Source organism: Chelonia mydas, chromosome 2 (genome assembly GCF_015237465.2).
Source record: "Chelonia mydas isolate rCheMyd1 chromosome 2, rCheMyd1.pri.v2, whole genome shotgun sequence".
Lineage (NCBI taxonomy): Eukaryota > Metazoa > Chordata > Testudines > Cheloniidae > Chelonia > Chelonia mydas.
In genome coordinates this window covers 51,666,586-51,688,666 of record NC_057850.1, presented here as the reverse complement: position 1 = coordinate 51,688,666, position 22,081 = coordinate 51,666,586, and the positions used below count along the sequence as shown (strand labels likewise).

General features: G+C 44.8%; 1 protein-coding gene across 1 annotated transcript; it reads right to left on the bottom strand.

Moving 5' to 3' along the window:
- Window positions 1-1,452: 1,452 nt before the first annotated feature.
- HEY1 (hes related family bHLH transcription factor with YRPW motif 1) lies at window positions 1,453-5,427 on the bottom strand. The gene is made up of 5 exons (XM_037892394.2): window positions 4,997-5,427; window positions 4,644-4,719; window positions 4,455-4,538; window positions 4,183-4,264; window positions 1,453-3,282 (listed from the first exon to the last, which is right to left on the bottom strand). Exons 1-5 carry the CDS (start codon window positions 5,086-5,088, stop codon window positions 2,699-2,701), a joined length of 918 nt encoding a protein of 305 aa, XP_037748322.1. The 5' UTR covers window positions 5,089-5,427; the 3' UTR covers window positions 1,453-2,698.
- Window positions 5,428-22,081: the final 16,654 nt, after the last annotated feature.

The window sequence follows — 22,081 nt, the reverse complement described above, 5'->3', positions numbered from 1 at the left end:
TAGAAAGCCTTTAAACTTTACGAAAGAGCAGATGTGTGCACTCTGGCAGTCCCTTAGGTAGAGATGTGTTAGTTTAGTACCAAACAAACAGGAACATAATTATATGAGTGACAATATAAATCTGAAAGAGAAACTGGAATCTTTTATTTAATATGTTTATAGACATTCTATAACTTCTTCACTGTGATATCATAGAATATCAGGGTTGGAAGGGACCTGAGGAGGTCATCTAGTCCAACCCTCTGCTCAAAGCAGGACCAAGCCCCAATTTTTGCCCCAGATCCCCAAACGGCCCCCTCAAGGATTGAACTCACAACCCTGGGTTTAGCAGGCCAATGCTCAAACCGCTGAGCTATCCCTCCCCCAACATTGCCATACTTCTAGCACTAATGTTAGTTTTGCTTTTCCTACCTTCATGACTGGCAACAATTTTCTCCAACCTAGGAGAACAGAATGAGGTTATATACCTGATTTCCCTCCCATATTAACTATTCCCAACCTCAGGGCAACGCTTCTTTCAACTAAGGGACCCAAGATATCCCTCAGGCTCCAGTCAATGCCACTCCTATATTAGACAGAGAGTCCTTTTTAAAACAAAATACTCTGCTCCCAAGGGGACAAGCACTCTGGCTCTATTCTGGCAGAGTTAAGTTGGAGCAAAGATAAGCCATCTGAAGATAGAATTACTCTATAAAATCAAATGCACAGGGAAGAATTAAGGTACCTGGAGGAGAAATCTTTAAGTTCTAAAGGTGCAGACTTCCAGAAAACCAGGCGCCCCAGGTCATGTCTCTGTTCGTACTGCTTTAGGGAAGTATTTTACACACATGCCATCATACTATTAAGTTCAGTATGTGTGAGCCAGCTGCACAGTATTATTAATATTGTAGTAACACACACAGGCACCAATCAGTGTCAGAGCTCCATCATGCTAAATGCTGTACAACCACATAGGATGCAAAATGAACTTGAATTTTATCTGCAGAACTCACCTATTTTGTGAGCTCACATAGATGTTTGGGCAAAACAAAACTCATGTGTGAGGCAGCATCAACAGGTTCCCAATGCTAACTTAAAAAAAAAAAATCTTAAATAATTTAAATGGCCTTTACCAGCATGTGCCGTGCAACTACACCCTTCTCTCTAGCACGGACGTTGGTGTCTTTCACCTTATCCTCCTTGGACTGGCAAGCATGTGAAAAGCAAAAAAGTAATCTTAATACTCACTTTTTAAGCTTGATTCTGAAACATGGCCTTATTCTGAGACATAGCACTACTCTGTGACCTGAACCGTAGTAGAAAAGTATGCAGTAACATTTAAGACATAGTTGCACAGTGATGTTAAGTATATGTCACAGAAAGAACAAGTAGTAATTCTGCCACCTCTCAGATGGTACCCGGATTCCCTACAGGATTCCCCATTGACATATCAGACAAAAATGTCATTCAAAATAGTTTGTTCTTTCTCCTTTATTTAGCCACAAATACAAAAGCGACCAAACCCAATTCAGTGGAGCCCAATAAAGAATACCTCTTGACAGAATAAAACTGTTCAAAATGAGAGTCTCATGAAACCCAACCAGAATATATACAAGAATTCAGCAGAGCCCTTGTAAAATATGAGGAATCACCTCTGGGTGCATCTCAGAGTAAAATACAATAGAAAACTGACCAGTTAAGAGAATACATTTGTTACAAGACAAGCTTATGCCCGGAATGGGTTTCCACTGTACCATTCCTTTTGCTATTTAAATATCACCACAATTTATTTTAGGTGCAAATTTGAAGCTCCTAGGGTGAAATCAGTTACCCAAGTAGAAATTTAGGGTACTCCATTGTAACCAAGATCAGGTTCTGACCCCACACAATTGAAAGGGTGTTTAGCATTGGCTCTGGCCAGTAAAGTGGTGTAAGGTGTTGGTCTCTCTCCCCCATGACCCCACCTAAATCAACACCAATGCAATTCACACTTGATCGGTAGCACCTTTGCTATTCTAGTAGTAGTTTACTCTTGAGCAAAAAACTGGCCCTCCTTATGCCAAAAGAAATAATGCAGTGGTTCTGAGTTGTGATAAATGTCCACTAGGATAAGACTAGGACTAGGACAAGATCACCAAACCCACCCAGCCTCTGGGACACAGAATTCCTTTTCTGTGATAAGCCTGGTCAATCTGATTTGTCAACGCTTTGTTCAGAAATATAAAACTCAGAATACAGTTTACAAAAGAATATTTCCTTATAGAACATCTTAATGTCAAAATATTAACAAAAACACAATTCATGTTAATGCTGAGAATAGCGGTTTTGAAAAATTAAAACTAAAAATAAGCTGTCACTAACAATAATAGACAAAAATACACTAAATGTTAAACAAGGGTCCAACGTTCTGAGGCAAAATGGAATCATTTGAGACAAATTGTTTACAAAGGGAGTTAAACACTCAGCATAAACCTATCACAAGTGTTAACATCCACTAGTGTGATTTTATTTTTGGACAAACTTCAGCAATTCATTTTTTTTTTAAATCTGCTAATACAAAAATGTAAAAAACCCAAACACTTCAGTTTTTAGACAAACTTTGTTAAGCTTGAACTGTACCTTTGTCTCAGTTACTTAAGAACTTAAAATTGAAGTTGGCAATAAAACCAGCTCAGCTGAGTTTTTAAGCTTCCCTCACCCTGCGCTAAACTATTAGTTCTTAAAAGGCTCCAATCTCAGTCCCCCACGGTCTGTAGGGCTTGCCAAGGTTTGCCGACTGTGCTGGTGCAGATGGACTGAGTACATTAGGTGACAGCAAATGGAACGAACCAAATGAAAAAGGGAACGCAGACAAAGATGCCATGGAGGACAGCAGAGGAGGAGATAGTTTGGAAGTAGAGGTGACCACAGGAAGCACTGGTCCAATGCTGCCATTAGGGGGCAGTCTCAGTGAAGAAGTTTCAGCGTGTGGAGCAGCAATTCTGCTCTGGTGATGTGGTTCTGTAGAAGACGTTGTGGTACTGGTATTACTGTGCCCATTCTGAGGCAATAACAACGGGTGAGAGATGTGAGGATGATGTCCAAAGGCACTGCCCCAAGGAATATGTCCAATGCCGGTGTGGGCACTACTTGCTGCTTCCCGTTGAGAGGCATAATTATTGAGGTGAGACACCAGTCGAACTCGAAGAGGATCAGAAGTATCCAGACCCTCAATAATACTAAGGTACCGGACTACTTCAGCCAGGCACTCTCGAAATCCTAAACTCCGATAGTCCATAGCAAGAGCGTGGGCATCAAAATAGCCTAAGAAAAAGGAACAAAGAGTGGAGTCTTAAAATACCGTTTTTAGTCACTGGCTACTCTGCATCCTCCACACTCCCTACAAGTACATTTCACTTGAGTGTGACGGTTATATAGTTGCAGTTTTCCCCAACCACAGAATGGCTTCCAAAAACTCTTCTATGGTCTAACAAGTTTTTCTTTTATAGTATCTGTGTTGTGATGCTGCGAGTCCCAGGACCAGTCGCAGACTGGCACGTATAAGCTGAAACTTCACACTATCAGCAAAGAACGCACAAAGAGAAGAGATGTATTTTCCAGTGCTAGCTACATCAATGGACACAAAGCCACTGAACAGTGAAATTCATTAGTCACACACATGTAACTTATCACAGGCCACTTTCACAGACTAGCTGTCGGTCCTCAAATATCAATTTATACATTCGCATTTGTGTTAGCTCTTCCACTACCCATTTCAACCTAAAACATTAAACAGCCAAAAAGATCCCAGATAGACCACCTGTTTTAGGCTGGGGATGCCGGGGGGGAGAAAAAGCTTGTGTTTCTCTTCAGTGGCTGAAAGTTACTTCACTTCACAGTGCTGCCATAACCTTACAGAAACTTGGATAACAAATCATTTTCTCAACAGAGTCTATCTATAGTCTAGGACAACATAATCTGCACTTAACATAGAACCGTAAATAGACTATACAATGTTCCATGTAAGAGGAAATACTGAATTTCCCAGTAGTGTATACACATATTTCCATTTGATTTCTCCTCCCACTGCATGCAGCATATCAGATGACAAGTTTGTGGGACATTCAGTTACGGCTCAGGGTGCTGCTTGGTCTGACTACAACTTTGTTGCTGTAATCACGGTTTGTTCAGAACTATTGAATCTGTTGTCAGATAAAAGATTACCTTTGCCTCCCGCTGTATGCAGCATTTTCAGGTGATCCACAGTCATCTGCAGAATTTCAGCTTTTTCTAGTTTGGCTGATCCCTTGAAAAAGAGAGAGCGCAAGAGAGGAGAGCGGGTAGAATAGGTCAATTTTTAGAAGATCTAAAAGAGTTTGGCAGAAATAGTGCAAAATAAACTATAAAAGGGTAAGATGCAGCACCACTTCTAGTCTGCAGTCCTTGTGACTGAGTCACCTATGCACTAATTATAGTCAGAGCCCACTGTGAATTACCTGCTTTTCAAAAGCACTTGGCACCAGTCTCCTCAGCTCCGACAAGCTGTTATTGATTCGATCCCGGCGACGTTTCTCGATGATCTATGAGTAAAACAGACAGGTTTTCAGCGTTGAATGCAAAAGGCACGCTGGGGCAAAGCGGCTTGACCCTGGGAGGGTATCAGTAGTTCGTGAAAGGGGACTCACCCCTCTGCGCCTTTTCCTAGCCAGGATCTGGGAGGTGGTGGATGGAGACATTGAACCTGGAGCTGAACTCAAGTTTCTGAAATGAACCACAAACAGTTAGCGCAGATGCCGGGAGTGAGAGAAACGGGGCTGTAAGGAAGGATCAACGCAGCCGCTCCAATAATAACAACGCTTGGGCGGAGGTGGCTCCGCGCGGGGACTCCGGGAGGCAAAGGTGCGAGCCGTGCCTACCCGCGGCGGGCACAGAGCACACCCCGGCTGCCGCTCCCCCGAGGATCGCCGCGAACGGGCGCCTCCCCCGGCCCACGCACCCCATGCCCCCGGGGGCACAGCGCCCCCGCTCCCCTCCTCACCCATTCTCGTCCGCGCTCTCCTTCTCCACCTCGACGGGCTCGTCCAGCTCCTCGCTGTCAGAGGAGCTGTACTCGGGGTGCGCCCGCTTCATGCTGCTGCTGCTGCCGCCGCCGCCGCCGGGCAGGGGAGGCTGCAGGGGGGCGGGAGGGAGGCACGGACCGGGCCCGGGCTGGCTGGCTGGCTGGCTCAGTGCGCGCCCCGCTGCCGCTCGACCTCTGGCTCCGCCAACTCCGTCTCCCCCATCCCGTTCCCACGCCTCGCCTCTTACCCGCGGGAGGGGGGAGGCCAGGCGCCGCCGGCCACAGACATCACATTGTAGCCACTCGCTGGCCCCGCTCTCCTGATTGGCGGACGCGCCGCCGGTTGCAGCCAATAGCCGCTGGCGGGGAGGCTGGTCAGTGACTCGCCCCCTTCCCTTGCTCCGGAGCAGCTTGGGGGTGGAGCTGCTCGGAGCGACACATGGCCGCGTTCGGAGCCCGCCCCCGTCGGTGCGCGATTGGCTGGGCCGGAGGCCCGTCAGGCGCTGGCGGAGCCGCGCGCGTGGTCTAGCGGCCGTGGGAAAGTTGCTCGGTGCCCGGCTGGCGGCCAATCGCGGCCGGCTGCGGCGCTGGGCGGTGCGTGCGGCAGCGGCGGCCGCCGCGTGTGAGCCTCCCCCGGCCGGGGGGCAGACAGGGCCCGCGGCGGCTGCGCTCGGGCTATGGGCTGGGCCGCCCCCCGCGCGGGGAGCCCGGCTGCCCGGTCCGGCCTGCCAGCCCCCGCCCGCGTCTCGGTTCCCTTATCCTCCGGCCGGGCTCTGCGCCGCCCCCGCGGCCGGCCGGGCCGAGCCCTGGGAGCGGAGCCGCTCCGTGAGGTCGTGTCATCCCGTGGGCCAAGGCTCCCTTCGCGTCCCGGGCCCTTCACAGCGGGGGGCGCTGGCTCGCTACTGTCGTGACCCCTCGCCCCGCCCGTCAGCCCAGCCTCCATTGCTGGCTGCGGTGCACTGGCGACCGAGCGCCTCCGTGCCGTCTCCCACCCTGGCCCTCAGGCTGGCCGCAGGGGTTTCCCTACGTGCCCCCGACTTACCCCCCGCCGCCCCCGCGAATTTCCCTAACACCCCCCTCTCCCCAGTTCTGTGAACTAGTTACATGCAGTGTTGCCAATTTAGTGATTGTTTGGAAATTTGAATTGAACTTGAAACATTAATACACACTTTTTAAAAGCATATAAAGGGTATAATAAAATAAGTGTATCTGGAAAAGTATAATAGATTTGAAAAGTAGGAACATACACTAGCTTCCTTATACAGCTGTTGTTTTTTTTATGACCATGTCAGAGCATTCATTTCGGTGATGTTGGCCAACCTAATAATTTCAAATTATGGTTTGTAAACAAAGTCTAAATGAGCTCTCCCTGATAGCTTCGGCTAGTGGGAAAGGCTTCAGGACCAGATTGTGTTTACATTCATACCTAATCTACCCAGGTATCCAGCAAACAGAGCTGTGTGGCCCAAGTGATGGATTTTGGCTGGGGTTGGGTTACAAATCACTGGGGGGGGGGGGGGAATGTTGTTCTTATTGTATGAGTTAAGAGCAGTAGAACTGTACTTAGCCTGTGTTGGTTGAGGGCATCAAGAGAGGGTGAGGGCAGGTGTTTTGCTTGATAGGCTGCCTGAGCCACAAGTACGATTTGACCTGCCCCTCTCCACTGTTTAAAGACGGAGCTGATTAGACTCCATAGATAGTCTTTTGTTGTGTTAAGTGACCACTACAGCTGAAATCACTGATAATCAGGTCTAAGTGCTTAGACCTGCCTGTGGGACAGTGTTTCTGTGGAAGAGACCGCCCAGTCTGCACTAGCAGTGAGGTTCCCCCACTGAGAGCTCAGCTGAAATCACTGAGAGCTGGGTGGAACCTCAAGAGTCTGACTCGCAGAGGTCCTAGTGGCAGGTGGCAGCAGAAGGTGATGGTGCAGTGCCATTGGCAACAGAGCGATGGAGTGAATGGTGGCACAATGAACAACAGTGGCCAGAGCGAACAGTGAGCAGCTGGAGGAACGAGCAAGGTGCCTTCTTGCCCCCCACCTGGGAGGTGTACTCATGTGAAAGCACCTCTGAACTCTGAGTCTCCACTGACCAAGGACAACACCGGTGAGTGTTAATGAGACTGTTAAGAATGCTGGAGACACAACACAGTTCATGTGAACAAACATGGCTATGGCATCATACTTTCTGTTTAAGCAAGAGACACCACACACTACAAACTGGAGGCCAGTGTTAAGTGCATTGTCACTTGTTCATCCTGAAGTTGAACACTAGTTCCAAACAAGACCAGCAAATGCTCACTGTCTTTCTGCAAGAAACTCAGCTGACTGGCTAGACGCATGTGGTGCAACAGTGAAAGACTCAACAGTTGAAAAGTGAAGAACTCTCACCACATTCAAAAAATTTGCATACCTGGCTGATGAATGCACCAGTGCAAATGGTCATCAAGCATTAAGTCATTGTGTACGTTATCTTGATGTCAGTGGTAGGCCAGTACATGCATTTCTAGATGTTCAAGTTATAGAAGACAGATTGGCTGCATCTGTGACAACCCACATCTTAGAAGAGTTAAATGCTTGTCAGTTGGACCCCAGACAGATGGCTGCTTGTGCATTTGATGGAGCTGCAAACTTCTCTGGAAAACATGGTGGAGTACAAGCTTTGCTCAGAGAAAAGTGTAACCCTAATCTCTCCTATACACACTGCAGAGGCCATCTACTACAACTAGCACTAGTATGAGCTGCAGACTCTTCAAAAGACATTTAAAAAGCTATACATTTAATGTCTTCATTATATTCTTTTTTTCAGCAAGAGTCCAAAAAGACTGAATATCTTGGAAAATATAGAAGATACACTAGGACTGAAGTTCAAATTAGTCCAATCTGGGAAAACCCTCTGGCTTTCTCATGAGTGATCCTTGGCTGTTGTCTTAAAATTACTGCAGCCATTATTACTGGCTTTGGAAAGTATCTGTCAAGATGGGATTACTTTTGCTACTACGTTCAGAGAAGACTATTGCCACTAGTACTCCTTTTCTTTTTGCGAATACAGACTAACACGGTTGCTACTCTAAAACCGTTCTCTCTCTTGCAAGTCTACTGTTGAAACCACTTGGGTCATTAAACAATGCCATCCAGGCATCTGCTACAACAGTAGTAGATCTTTGTCCAGCAATAGAAGCTACGTTTGGATCCATCAGAGAGCTATGCATTGAAAAAGTACTGGAAGAAGCAAAGAAATTGCAGTCCAGAAGTTGACTAATGAAGGCATTTATATTGAATCCTTAAGTGAAGAGGACAAGAAGTGTTTAAGACAACTGAAAAAGTACACAGACTTGATTCTTAAAAATCTACAACAGCGACTTCTAGATTCTACTCAACCTCTACGTAGCTTTTACAGATCCCTGTCTTATAAAACACTGACAGTTGAGTGGAGTGAGGCACTACCAGCAATGGGGCTGCCACGTGCTCAGGGCAGAATAGAGAATTTGAACACAGAGTGGAATATCATACGACTAATGAATCAAGATTTGACTTCAACTTCTTTTTTATCATCACTAGTGGCTTGACCTGATCTTTATGCTATATTTCCTGGGCTGAAAGAAGTAGGAATTCATCTCTTGCTACTCCCAGTCACAACAGCTACAGTTGAGCGTTCTTTTTCATCATTGAATAGACTTTTGTGTTTTGAAAGAAGTTGCCTTCTGCCTGATCATGTGAATGAACTAATGAGCATATCAGTTGAAGGAATGGAAGTACCGGACACACAAGAAGCCACCACAGATGGATGCATTGCATTCAAGAAGTTCATTAATAGAGTTGTGCAAAATTATAACAGGAAACCAAGAAGGATTGTAGATGTAGTGCTTCATAGAAGGCTTGAGTAGCCAACTTTAATTTGTGTGATGATTTTAAAATCAAATAAAATTGTCATGAAACATTTTTCAGTTTTTACCATGGTGCCATAAAGCCCACCTTCACCCTCACGGTCTCACCCCTCATCAGCCCTGAACCCTCCCTCCCCCAGAAATTTGAACACTTCCCCCCCCCCCATATCAATTCCTGGGGAAAACACTGGTTGGGCGTCTGACGCTAAACATCTGCAGAGGCACCTCATTAGCCTCCCTCCAATCCCTCCTCAAAACTGCCCTTGCGCTGATTTCTACAAACAAAAACCTTGACAACTGGCTGCTGGTGTGCCAAGCCCACAGCCTGTGAGGCTGAAGGGTACTGGCTCTCTGGTTCCTTGTGTTCTCCTGTCATCCGGAGCCATCTTTTCTCTCTTGTCTTAGACTGTAAGCTCCTGGGGGCAGAGATCAACTTTGTGTTCTGTTTGTACAGCACATAAGAACAGCCATACTGAGTCAGACCAAAGGTCCATCTAACCCAGTATCCTGTCTTCTGACCCTGGCCAATGCCACGTGCCCCAGAGGGAAAGAATGGAATAGGTAATTATCAAGGGGTCCATCCCCTGTTGCCGATTCCCAGCTTCTGGCAAGCAGAGGCTAGGGACACCATCTCTACCCATCCTGGCTAATAACTATTGATGGACCAATCACAATGGGATCTTGGTCCATGAGTGGGGCTCCTAAATGCTACGGTAATACAAAAAATACTTAATTTACACAAGGCCTTTCAAATAAGGGTCCTTTACTAGGTGGATAGTTTTGAGTTCACAGATGGGGAACTTAGTCACAAAAAAAATTAAGGGGGGGTGCCTACCATCCCATAGTAAGGCAGCACCAGGAAACCTAGCTTTCCCCAAGGCTGCTCCTCTGCTCCGTCCACTAGCCTGTTTGCTTTAAGTATCCCATTTGTTTTAACTTAAGCTATGCACACAACTTCACAATGTACATTTCATTGAGTTGCCCATATTATTGTTAAATGCAACAGTAACGTTTTTGGAAGGGGCTTCTGGCAGAGTGAAAGGACCTGGAGCCAAAGAGATAAAAGCCAGTAATGGCACAGCCAACAGTTGCAGTTTAGCAGATAGAAAGATCCTGCAGTTGCCTGCAACCAGCCTTTGGAATAAGATAGGAACCACCTATTCCCAAGAAATGTTTTTATCATTAATCCGCCTCTTTTGCGATGCTAAGGTTAAGTTTGGGTCAGCTTTTCCATTAAATCAATTTTTCAAGCATTTATAAATCATAAACATTCTCTGTCCGTGCATTTTGCTTTTACGAGCTTAGAAGCAGATTGGGCTTTAAACAAAGATAGAAATGCGTTTGGCCATTTAAGCATTAAAAATGCAAATGCAATATAAGGCACATATAAATATACTCTGTTTTGGCTCCGGGGTTACACATCTGACTTGTGCTAGGGAATGAAGAGTTTCAGACCGATTTGTAGGTGATTATTTCATAACAAAGAGGTCTCCTTTGCACTTTTTAAAGGAGTGTTAGAAATGAATTCATGTTAAGTAATCTATTTTACTTGCAGAGATTTCCAGAAGGATTTTCAACATACGGTCTTACTCTTCATGCCTACTTCCTCTCATTGACTAAGGAAGCCAGACAACTTCCAGAGATACTTCAGAATTTTCCCAGTTACTGATTTCCCAAAAATGATGTACAGAAATAGACAGTCAGCGCGTAGGTAGGCCTGTGTGTGAGTAATTGCAGGTGACTATCAGCTGCTATCGTAAGATATGTTAAAAGATGTGTTGGTCTAGAAAGATCATCCACTGCAGCTGAGCGCAGGATCAGGAGAATCAAGGAGCGAAATAACTTTCAAAAATCACTTTTATGCCCCTCTAATGTTGCCATCAGACTGGTTCTCAGGTTTGGTCTAATATTTGCCCTTGTCCCCAAGGGGCAGTTCCAAGAGCCAGGGACTACTGGAGCACAGAGGGGGTCCAGCCACATCCCCTTTCTCCCTGGATCACCCATTACACTAGAGGCAGTAAAACAGGAGTGGTAGCAAAGCTGCCATGGCAAGCCCAAGGATCTGGCCTGACATGTCTAAGAATTCTTGCTCATAATTATCATTCTGAGTGAGTCTGTGATTTTTTTTGTGTACTTTTCCACCATTCTTCTCTGTTTTATGCTTCCTTAGGCTATTTCGATACTAGTCAAAATAACACTGAAAGGGAGTTGTTTATTGCTGCTGTAGGTTTCCCTTCAGCAGAGACCTGCCACTGCTGACCCTTGTTCTAGTGTGTGCACTAAATTAACTCCAAACCCCTCCCTTTAAGTCTTCTCTCCCAAGGGAGCAACTGCTTTGAAGAGTAATCCCCGTCAACCTGTCATACTGAGTCCCGGAAATTCACTGTTACTATGGTTACTTTTCCCAATTCAACTAGTGGCTCTGGCACTCATGCTGGAGCGAGTTGAAAACCTTTTCCCTCCCACCAAGAACTTACTGAACCACAGCACCAGCGTTTCCAGAGTTTACTGCTCTGAATCTTGCATTTTTCTTTACGTATTTCATTCTTGAATATGTTCATTTTCGGTACAAGTCTCACTATTTAAAAATGCTTTCCTGGGATCAAGGTAACTGTTTGAAAATCAATAGAAGCATTCAAATAGGAGTTGGCAGAATTTAGCATGCACTTTAAGCAGGGCTGTGAATTTGTCATTTTTAACAGAGATGAGCTTTAGCAGTGACCAACACTTCCCCCAAGTTCAAGAGTTTGAATCTAGCATTTCAATTTGGATATGCTAATTTTGATGGAACCCAAGTTCTGTCATGTACCTTCTGTCTAGGGCCAGGCCATGTATTGGTTGGAACAATTGATACTACAGTAAGGTATAAGTGCTAAATTAAAATGCAATTAGTAATGTCCAATTCATCAAGATGTTTTTAAATTCAACATTATCTCCAAATTGGCCAAGGATTGGGATAAACTTTCACATTAAAGTCCTCATTGTAAGCACAAATCTTGTGAAATAAAGCCTTTGCTACTAAATGAATTTTAAATCTTATTTTGGTAAGGTGGTTTAACACGGTTAAGCAAGAACAGTCATCTTAAGTCAGCAGTCCAGACTATTTTTTTTCTAGAGGATTTAAAAAAATTCATATAGTCTTTGGATTTGTCCTATACTATGCTCCAATTCTTCAACTCATTTGCAAAAACATATCTGGGCTAGACTGTGAAGTCATATTGGTGAGCAACCAGGCTGCAGAAGAAAGCTGATTCTGTGATTTAGGCCAGGAGCCTTAAAGCTGGAAGACCAAGGTGAAATTCCCTGCTCTGTGACAAACTTCATGTAGGGCTTATCTCCATGGCACTACAGAGTCCAGCCTACAGGGCTGTGATTTGTGTAGCTCTCTAACCTCCCTGTGTAGAGCCTGCTGGTAAGAACTAAAAGTGCCTAGTACCTGTTAACATAATCCTGTTTCAAACAGGACTGTATCAGTGCAATGCATCTGTAAAACTAGGATGAATACTTTGCTCCTTCCTGGGGGTGTTGAGGATAAATATGTTAAAGATTTAAGGTTTTCAGATACAGTGGGAATGAGAGCTGTACGTTCTTAAAACAGATGAGATTCTTACTCAGATTGTCTCAATTCATTTCAATACTTGTGTAATTGTTCACCAGTGTGATTAATGAAGGGGTTTACAGATTAGCCACGAATGTCTCAACTGTTTTTAAAGGGATGACATGACTGACATTTTTCTGCATTTTTTAACTTTAATTTCAACATGTTACACAAGTTTTCAGAGACATACTTACTGTGAATGTGAACACATCGCAATAAGAAATAGCTTTCTTTATATGGCTATTTTTAAATGAGAGGAAGAGATGCAACCTGGTACAGATGTACAATAACTGCTTTCATAAAAACTCTGTCCTAAACGATTACAGCACCTGCACAGTAAAGCATGGTGTTTGCTACATAATTACACATACTCACACCTTCACCCACCAGACCATCCTTTCATAGATGATCTTCTGAGGTGCCTTCCAACCCTGATATTCTATGACATTCCAAGCTCTATGACTTCCTGCAATTCCCTGCCATATCCACCATACAACTTCCCACTTCTGCCACTAATGAGGCAGGGGGCTTACGGACAACAGCCTCTTTTATTACACAGTCCTGATTCATCCCCAGACAATCATCCACATTGAATGAGGTGGAGGTTTTGTGGAAAAACACTATGTGATCGTGTGACTCACAATTGTATCATAATGCAAATATATGCACAAGGGATCTGAACTAAGGTTGCATATGCAACCTTAATTCTGGAATTTCCTAACTTTTCAGTGTTTGAGCTGCAACTCCAACACACTTTTTAATCATTTATTTGTATGTAAATATACCTTGATATTACAAGATCACATAATGATTTCAGATCAATAATACTTTATTGGCAAGACAGCTCCATGAAGTGTTGCCAAACTATATAAGGAGACAATGCCCTGAGGTATGTGTACAATCTGCCCAGGATACAGCTTCACCATGTTCAGAGATTTTTTTTTTAATCCCTTTGTTCATTTGGCATTATTGTCCAAGACTGATTGTATGGCAGATTGCTATGTAACATGATGCAGTCTATCTGTGTTCTATATATAATTTCGCCCAGATTTTTGAGTTTTTCTTTGATGTCCGTTTCCTGAAAAGTCTATTAGATGAAACATCTTTTTCAGACTCCTGCAATACTTTGACACAGTGGGACAGAGCAGAACTATTCACCAGGAACTTCCTTGTTCTTGTGACCTCAAGCTAGGCCCCCCTAAGATTCCTTCACCAAGGAAAGGTCTATCTAATCTTCTTCACGGTGCTTTTCCGCATGATTATTTGTAACACAGTAGTGTCCAAAATTTGTTAGGTGGTGTACAGGCATGTAAGACGACAGCCTGCTCCAAAGAGTTTACAGTGTAAAATCTTTTTTGAGTTTTCTTTGCTATTAAGATGCAGCGTTGACAAAAATAAGTATTAGTCATTTCTGACTAAGTGGTTAGGATGGAAAGCAGCTCCCACACCTACTGCCATTAATGCAAACCACTGTTTAAATTTCTGATATTTAATAGGGAAAACCTGCCTTTTTGGCAATCTCTGTTCAAACGTATAAACAGAAATAGTATATCTGGGTTTATGAGCAACTTCCCTACAACAAAAATTCATTTGGTAAGAATAAAAGTGAAACTTGAGCATACACTCTAGCTGTTGGAAAACAAAGTTTGGGACAAAGCAAATCATAGTAATATTTTATTACCGTTTTGAAGATACTAATCTCTGATCACTGTTGCACAGAGAGGCCCTGTACAGGAAGAACTGGGCATTTTGCAGATCAGGTGTAAGATGCATGCACATGTGGGGTAACTTGTATTTAGGTTTATCCTTAAGATAACTCACATTTATGTAGCATCATCTTTCATACTGAAAGAACTTTAAACATTTAATTAACTACATACATTCAGTCCCACTGAAGTACAGCCACGTCTGAGGTGGATGGCAGTAGCCAGGAAAACCACCACTGTACAGCACACTACACATGGGGTACTGAGGGAAATTTCAGCCTATGAAACCAGAGTTAATCCCTTCGCTTGCCATGGGAATTTACACAGCAGCCAGGACCTTGGTTAAGATTTTATCTTAGAGAACTGGCAAAGTAACTCTGTCTACTTTTGAAAAATAAACGGCTGGGTTTGACTCTTTGAATGAATGATTCCACAGAGTCTGAACATTTGAAAGTCAGGACCTAGACCACTAAGCCATCTTCTGCAGTGAGAACATCAAAAATCAGATCCTATGACCAACAAATATCTCTTGTCCTTCCCTTATATCTTTAAGATGGGACAACACTACGATAAACACAAACAATGCAATCAAAATGTCAGCCAGATTTTGCCAAAACTAGGCCAGATCCTCATCCCTGCTGACTGCTGTATTTTTAAGGAACTTTTTGTTAGACTAATCTAAGGATGTAGAAACAGCTGTGTTGAGATTGGCAGCACAAAATTGTTTTGTCTAAATTTACGGGTGTAAAAACAGTTTTATTTTAAAGGTACCACAAAAATGAAGTCAGCACACTGAAAATTATATATGTTGAAAATTAAAGCATGTGGCCAGTCAAAAGGCCTGATTCCAACCTTTCTTATACCATTTTTAAACCGGTGTAACTTTGACTTCAGTGAAGGTAGGGCTTGTCTATATGAGGCAATCGACCAGCATCGTTATTCCGAAATAACTCCTCATGTGGACACTGTGGTCTGAAATAAAAGTGAATTCATTCCAGAATAACAGGGTTTCAGAGTAGCAGCCATGTTAGTCTGTATCCACAAAAAGAAAAGGAGGACTTGTGGCACCTTAGAGACTAACAAATTTATTTGAGCATAAGCTTTCGTGAGCTAGTAATTATTCCGGAATAACATTCCGTGTATTCCAAAAGAGTGTCCATATGCAGGAGTTTATTTTGGCCTGGCTATGCCCCTCAGTTTCCTCCATGTAGACAAGGCCTTACGCCTGATTTACAGTGGTATAGCTAGAACAAGACTCAGTCCCTGTGTGTTTACTTGTTACAAAACCAAAGTGTCATTATTATGTGTCTATTGATCTATTACATTCTAAGTGCTCAGATGCCACGGTGATGGGCTCTGCATAAATACCTAGATAGTCATGATTAATAATATTGCTGTAAAGGAAGTGGGGAAAAGGCACAAACTAGGAGTGCTTAACCACAGCAAATGTGTTTAATCCCACACAATAGCTCCCTTATAATAGGTCTAAAAGCTGTGATCCGCTGGGGAAGTGGTGGCCACTTCTCACATATTTAACATATACCAAATGTATTCAGCTTGGCACCAAGACAACAAGCTGCAAGTGTCACACTGGAGCTTATCATCCTGACAGCATGGGACATGTGCTTGTAAGCTGTCTCCAGGAGGATATTTGATTGCCCTCTTTCTTCTTCCGCCTCTCTCCCAACAAAAGTGGCCTGACCTCCCCCATGACCTGGCAAGTGCTGAAATTCCCCAAACACATTTTTCTGTTGTGCCCCAACCCTGAACAAAAGGGAAAGAAGCAGCCTCAATGTACTTGAAGTATGGAATGGAAATAACAGCGGCTGTTCCTCGGCCAGCAAGCACTGATCTTCACCCCTGCCCAGCGCGGTTTGTGTCGCTTCCCATGCTGTTGGTTTTATTGTCGCCGGCTTTTATTTAGTTATTTAATTTTTTTTTTCTTTTTGGAGGGGTGGGGGCGATGTAATTGCAGTTTACTCTGCGTTCCCACGCTACTATTGTTGGGGCTTTGTTTCCTATTCCCATCACGTGTGCTAATTAGTTAGAGCTGCCGGCTAGCTGGGAGGCGTGTGTCTGGAGTAAAAGCAGAAAGATCACTTCCTGGAGAGATCTAGGCAATCTGAACAATTCTCGGCTGTACTTTCGGCCCTTCCCTTCTCCCCCTCCCGCCTTTGCCCTCCCAGGACAGAGAGAAGAAGCGTTGATTGTCAAGCGAACACGAGTGCCCAGAAGCAGCATAGACTTTATTGCCAGATAAAACAAAACAACATACTCAAAACCCCCCTGGGATTATTTTAGCAAAGTGCATTTTCAAAATATTCTCTTTCGGTGGACCAAATAGGTGAAAAGGACTATTTGAAAAGGGCGGTGGGTTTTTTTAGTCTGTTCATAGGAAAATAACTCTGTTTTCTTAGCTGGGAGAAAGCAAGCTCATGCCATAGTATGCAATCAGAAAAGAGGGAAGGAAATTAGGCGAGTCAGGGCAGTCTCTTAGTCCTCTTCGGGTTGGACAGCCAGTCCTGCTCACATGGCCTCGTTGTGTTTAGGCGTATGGTTTTAATAGAAGTTTATTATTTATTTACTTTCTTGGATTTCGAATTGAAGCCCCCATCCATACAAGTAGGCGCTTTTGGAAATTTAAAATATACACTGATTGGACAATCAACAAATCCCAGATCAGAGGGGTAGCCATGTTAGTCTGTAGCCACAGAAACAACGAGGAGCCCGGTGGCACCTTAAAGACGAACAGATGTATTTGGGCATACGCTTTTGTGGGTAAAAAACCCCACTTCTTCAGATGCATGGAGTCAAACCGTAGTCATTAGATGCTATATCACGGGCGGCCCAAAACATGGGGCCAGAGTCTCAGCTCGTGTAAACTGACATAGCTCCACTGACCTCAGAACAGCTCCACAGATTTAATAGTTTCATACAGCTGAAGGCCTGAAGGGATCAACAGATCATATCATCTGACTTCCTGCCATTACATTTCACCAAACACCCTTAAGCTGAGCCCAATTACTTCGGTGAAACTGCAGCATTTTAGCCCTCAGGAGACCAAGCTGTTGTGTGCCAGAAGCAGAGAACAAGAGACTAAGGTGCCACCAATGCCTGAGGTCCCTGCCATGACAGGGAATTGATTCCCTGACTGACACCAGCTGCGGACCTGACCCTACATTTTTCACAACTAAGGTAGCTCCAATGCCCTCAATAGCGCTATGCCAGTTTATAGCACCCGAGGCTCTGCCCATGCAGCATGTAATAGTCTGTGCCCAAAGGAATAGGTCTATAATGACCGCTTTTATCATCTCATTTCCAGCTAGGATTGCCACCTTTCTAATTGTTGGTGACTGGACCCCCAAGGCACCACCCCTGCTCAGCCTCTTCCTCCCAAGGCCCTGCCCCTGCTCCATCTCTTTCCCCAGTCCACACCCCCTTCTCTGCCTCTCCCCCCACAGACCCTGCCCCTGTTCTGCCTCTTCCCCCAAGGCTCCACGCCCGTTGAACACCCCTCTGCCCCCTCCCCTGTCACTCACTGGATTGTCTCAAGGAGCCTGCCTGGAGGCAGGAGGTAGCCCCAGTGGAGCAGGTTAACGACCTGGAGCTTCCCCACACACCGCGGTAACCAGACTTTTGGTTGGGGTGCCATTTAGAGTTGCCAGGTCCTCTTTTCAACTGGTAAAACCCAGACGGGTGGCAATCCTACTTCCACTGTCCAGGAAAAAAGATGGGCTTTGCAGTGTGCTCTGAAAGTTAAAGGTCTGGGTTCTGGCAAACCAAGAGGGAAGTGAATTCCAGCATTAATGACCTCCTCTGGAGACCAACTTATCAGAGATTCCCTCTCACTTAAACTAAGGGCAATACAGCTTGAGTGCCTCTTCTGATCACAGCTTTGTCGGAATCAGATGGGGAGAGAGGCATTTTCTGAGCTGGGCAGGCCCCAAGCTACTCAGATATGGTAGAAGATGTAGGACCGTCTTTTACCTTCATTCAGCAAGTACACCTCTTGACAGCAGTTTGGTGCAAAGACAGAGGGAAGAACATAGTCCATAGTTTGCTTGTAGTTTCCATCAATTATTTCACCATTTAGGGCAGGCAGTTCACCAGCTCTGAAATGGCATAGGACTAGTTTTTAACCTTTTCCATCCTGTGTCCCTTTCCATATAGCCGGGACCCCCTTCCCATTTAGCAATATGGGAAAGGCTGGGTGCTCGTGACCCTCTGACACTTGTTCATGACCCACAGATTGAGAGCCCTTGGCTGAGAAGTAAAGATTGTAGAATGTTTTTGGTCAAAGTCGAGCAAGAATTCATCCCGAGTGATGGCAGTGTCCTGAGTGTTAAGATAAAATGAAATTTATTTGATAGGAGCCTTGGTTCCATAGCAATAAACAGTTCTACAGACTACACAGCACGTTGTCATAACCATGAGTGTTCTGAAGTGTTTTGTAACTGCACAGGTGATGTAGCAATCCCGGAGTTATTTAGATTCAGTATTAATATCTCATATATTTACACCAAAACTGTTCTGTAAACTTTTTTTACATGGCAAAGGGTTCACGCTACTCACAGCAGGTAATTCATTCGGAGAAGCAAGTTGTTCAGTTCCCCTCCTTCCCCATTAAACATTTAAGCCCCATGAAATCATAAGACAGTTAGATTCAGGCACAGAGCAGGTAGGCACTGCATATGGTTACCTGTGCAGCTCTGCTAATGCATATCAGTCATACTGAAAGTCAGTGGAAACCTGACAACATGGATCTTTCCCATTATTTGAGGGATTAGAGCTAGGTGAAAGTCAGAATCTGCATCCCATGGGAAATTCCAATATTTCAACTTTTTTTTTTTTTGGTCCTGAATTGGGACAAAAAGTTGAAATATTGAAAATTTTCATGGAACAAAAGTTCCAAAACATTTCAATTTGGAAATGGTGAAACTTTTCATTTTGAGTCCATTCAACATTAAACTGCATCTCTTACGGTGCCACATTGACTCATGGGAATTGCATAAACTCATGGAAGTTATAGCTGGGTTGTTTCATGCCCCTCTTCTCTCCTGTGAGCAGGTTTGCTGGCCAGACTACCTCTCCCCTGATGCACCATGTAGCTCAGTTAGAAAGGGGATCACATGGGGATCACATGGCATTCTAGGAGATGTTGTCTGGCCAAGAAACCCAGAGTTCTGGCCATAAGAACTGTTAAAACCCTCAGAGGAGAGGTTCTCAAACTCATATTATTTCGTATATCCTTCCCATGTGTGATCCCACAGACCAGCTCTCCTCCCATTTGAAAACACATTGCATTCCTGTAGCAATGACAATTGCATACACAGGAACATAATACTTGGTAACTATGCATTTAAGCTACCTTTTAATGGAATTAGGTTCTAGAAACGAGGAAGAACATCAAGCACCATGTGACCAGCCAGCTCTCTGCAGACCTCCAGCAGTCCACAGACCACAGTTTGATAACTTCTGGCTTAGAGGAAGGGTGACACGTTGCTAATGTGGAAAAGTACCAACAAGGGACAGGGCAAGAAAAATGTCACTTTATTTCCAACCTATGATATGCAGCAGAAAGTCCTGCTTGGGGAACAGGTGGACAAAAGGAGAAGTCATGCTGAAAAAACAGAGAGGGTATTGGCACAGGAGGGTTCAACATCAATAATACTGTTAAATGATCCTTGACTCAGCTAAGTGTTTGTTTCTTTGGCAGCCTTGATTGGTAAAATACTCCCAGAGTAGTTTGCAACAAAGCTCCCCTTACAGGGCAAGAGTTCAATGGAAGGTTTTTCTCTTCAATACAAAGGGCTAGAAACTTTATTGAAATGAAAACCTGTTTCCTCTCTGTCTTAAAAAAAAAAAAAAAAAAACGACGTACAAAAGTTATAATGTAATAATGGTAATAATAATAGTCTACAATCTGTAACATGTTTGCCTGTAACATTTTCCAGTGACACCAGTTATGATTTGTGATCCCCCCACTAGGCCAGCCATTGGCCACTCAGAGAGAGTGCTTATCAGGCAAGGTTGTACCAGAGGGAACAGTGGTTGTGATGCATTCCAATGTCCATTAAGGACTTATTGGGACCACCAACATATGTGCACAAGTAAACTAGATCAGAAGGGGAAAATAAATCTAGGAAACCAACTCACCGTGCCACCAAGCCCATAACAATCACAAGGTTTAATCAAGACCTTCTCTAACGGTATGAATTTATAGCTGTTGATTATTGCAGCTCATTATTTATATCTCAGAATGAAGCCACATGCCTTGAAAAAGCTCCAGCTTGGACAAAAAGCTGAAGCCATCTGCTTAGTAATGTGAGTCTCTGTGAACACATCACTTTGGTGCTCTGCTCTTTGCACTGGTTCCTCAATGAATACAGAGTTCCTCAATGAATACGGCCTCTTTCCAAGCCCTCCATGAGCTACCTGAGAGAACTCCAGTCTCTCCATGACTATGATTTCCCACAACTGTGTTCTACTAGAACAGGGGTGGGCAAACTTTTTGGCCTGAGGGCCACATCGGGTTTCCAAAATTGTATGGAGGGCCACTTAGGGGAGGCTGTGTCTCCCCAAACAGCCAGGCGTGGCCTAGCCCCCGCCTCCTATCCAACCCCCCCGCTTCTCACCCACTGACAGCTCCCCCGGAACTCCTGCTCCATGCAATCCCCCTGTTCCCTGTCCCCTGACCACCCTCCTGACTGCCCCCTGCTGCCCCATCCACCCCCCCCCCCCACTCATTCCTGACTGCCCCCCTGGGATCCCTGCCCCATCCAACTCCCCTGTTCCCCACCCTCTGACCGCCCCGACCCCTATCCACACCCCCGACCCCTGACCACCCCCCTGAACTCCCCTGCCCTCTATCCAACTCCCCCTGCCCCCTTACCACGCTGCCTGGAGCACCGGTGGCTGGTGGCGCTACAGCTGCATCACCAGAGCTCTGGGTCAGGCCGCGGCTCTGCAACTGCTCTGCCCAGCCACCCAGCGCCATGCACTGAGGCTGTGTGGGAGGGGGAACACAGGGGAGGGGCTGGGGACTAGCCTCCCAGGCCAGGAGCTCAGGGGCCGGGGAGGAGGGTCCCACGGGCCGGATGTGGCCCGTGGGCCGTAGTTTGCCCACCTCTGTACTAGAACAATGCAACTGTCAACCAACAGGGGGAGGCTGATGAGTGCAGGAGACTGTACTTTCGCAGGAGCTGGACCTAGACTGTGACGATTACTTTGATTCCCACAGCACATCAGAATAACAACAGACCCAATCAATTTGAGAATTAAATGCAAAGCTAATTTATTCATTTTGCCTTTCCCTCAATAAGTTCTTTATTCACGTATACATAATGCAATACATCCACTCACACACAAATGTCTATAAACAAAAATTCCCCATAAACAAATTGAGCTATTTCCCCCATAGACTTAGAAGGACAATGGAGAGAGAGAGAGAGAGAAAGATTGTTATTATTTCTACTCTTAAAGTCTTGGAAGGCCCTCAGACACTACAGTGATGAGCCCCTAAGGCCATGTCTAAACTACAAAATTATGTCAACCGAACTTAAGTCAGCATACAGCCACTGCAGTTATTAAATCAATTGTGTGTGTGTGTGCACACTTGGCTCTTTGTGTTGGCAGTGCACCAAGAGCGCTTGTTATCGATTGTATTGTCAGCATAGGGCATTGTGGGATGACTCCTGAAAGTCAGCAACAGTCAACTTAAGCAACGCAGTGTCTACACCAACACTGTGTTGACCTAATTACGGTGACCGTGATTCTACTCCGCTTGTGGAGGGGGTGTTACTAAGTCTGCATACAGATGCACATACATCAGCAGGAGCCAAATTGAAGTGAAACACTTCAACAGCTAGATAGATG

Coding starts and splice junctions, on each gene's coding strand:
- HEY1 (XM_037892394.2), bottom strand. CDS start 5,088: ATGAAGCGGGCGCACCCCGAGTACAGCTCCTCTGACAGCGAGGAGCTG. Junction 4,720..4,996: donor GAGAGCGCGGACGAGAATGG/GTGAGGAGGGGA, acceptor GGTTCATTTCAG/AAACTTGAGTTCAGCTCCAG. Junction 4,265..4,454: donor CAAGTGCTTTTGAAAAGCAG/GTAATTCACAGT, acceptor CTCTTTTTCAAG/GGATCAGCCAAACTAGAAAA.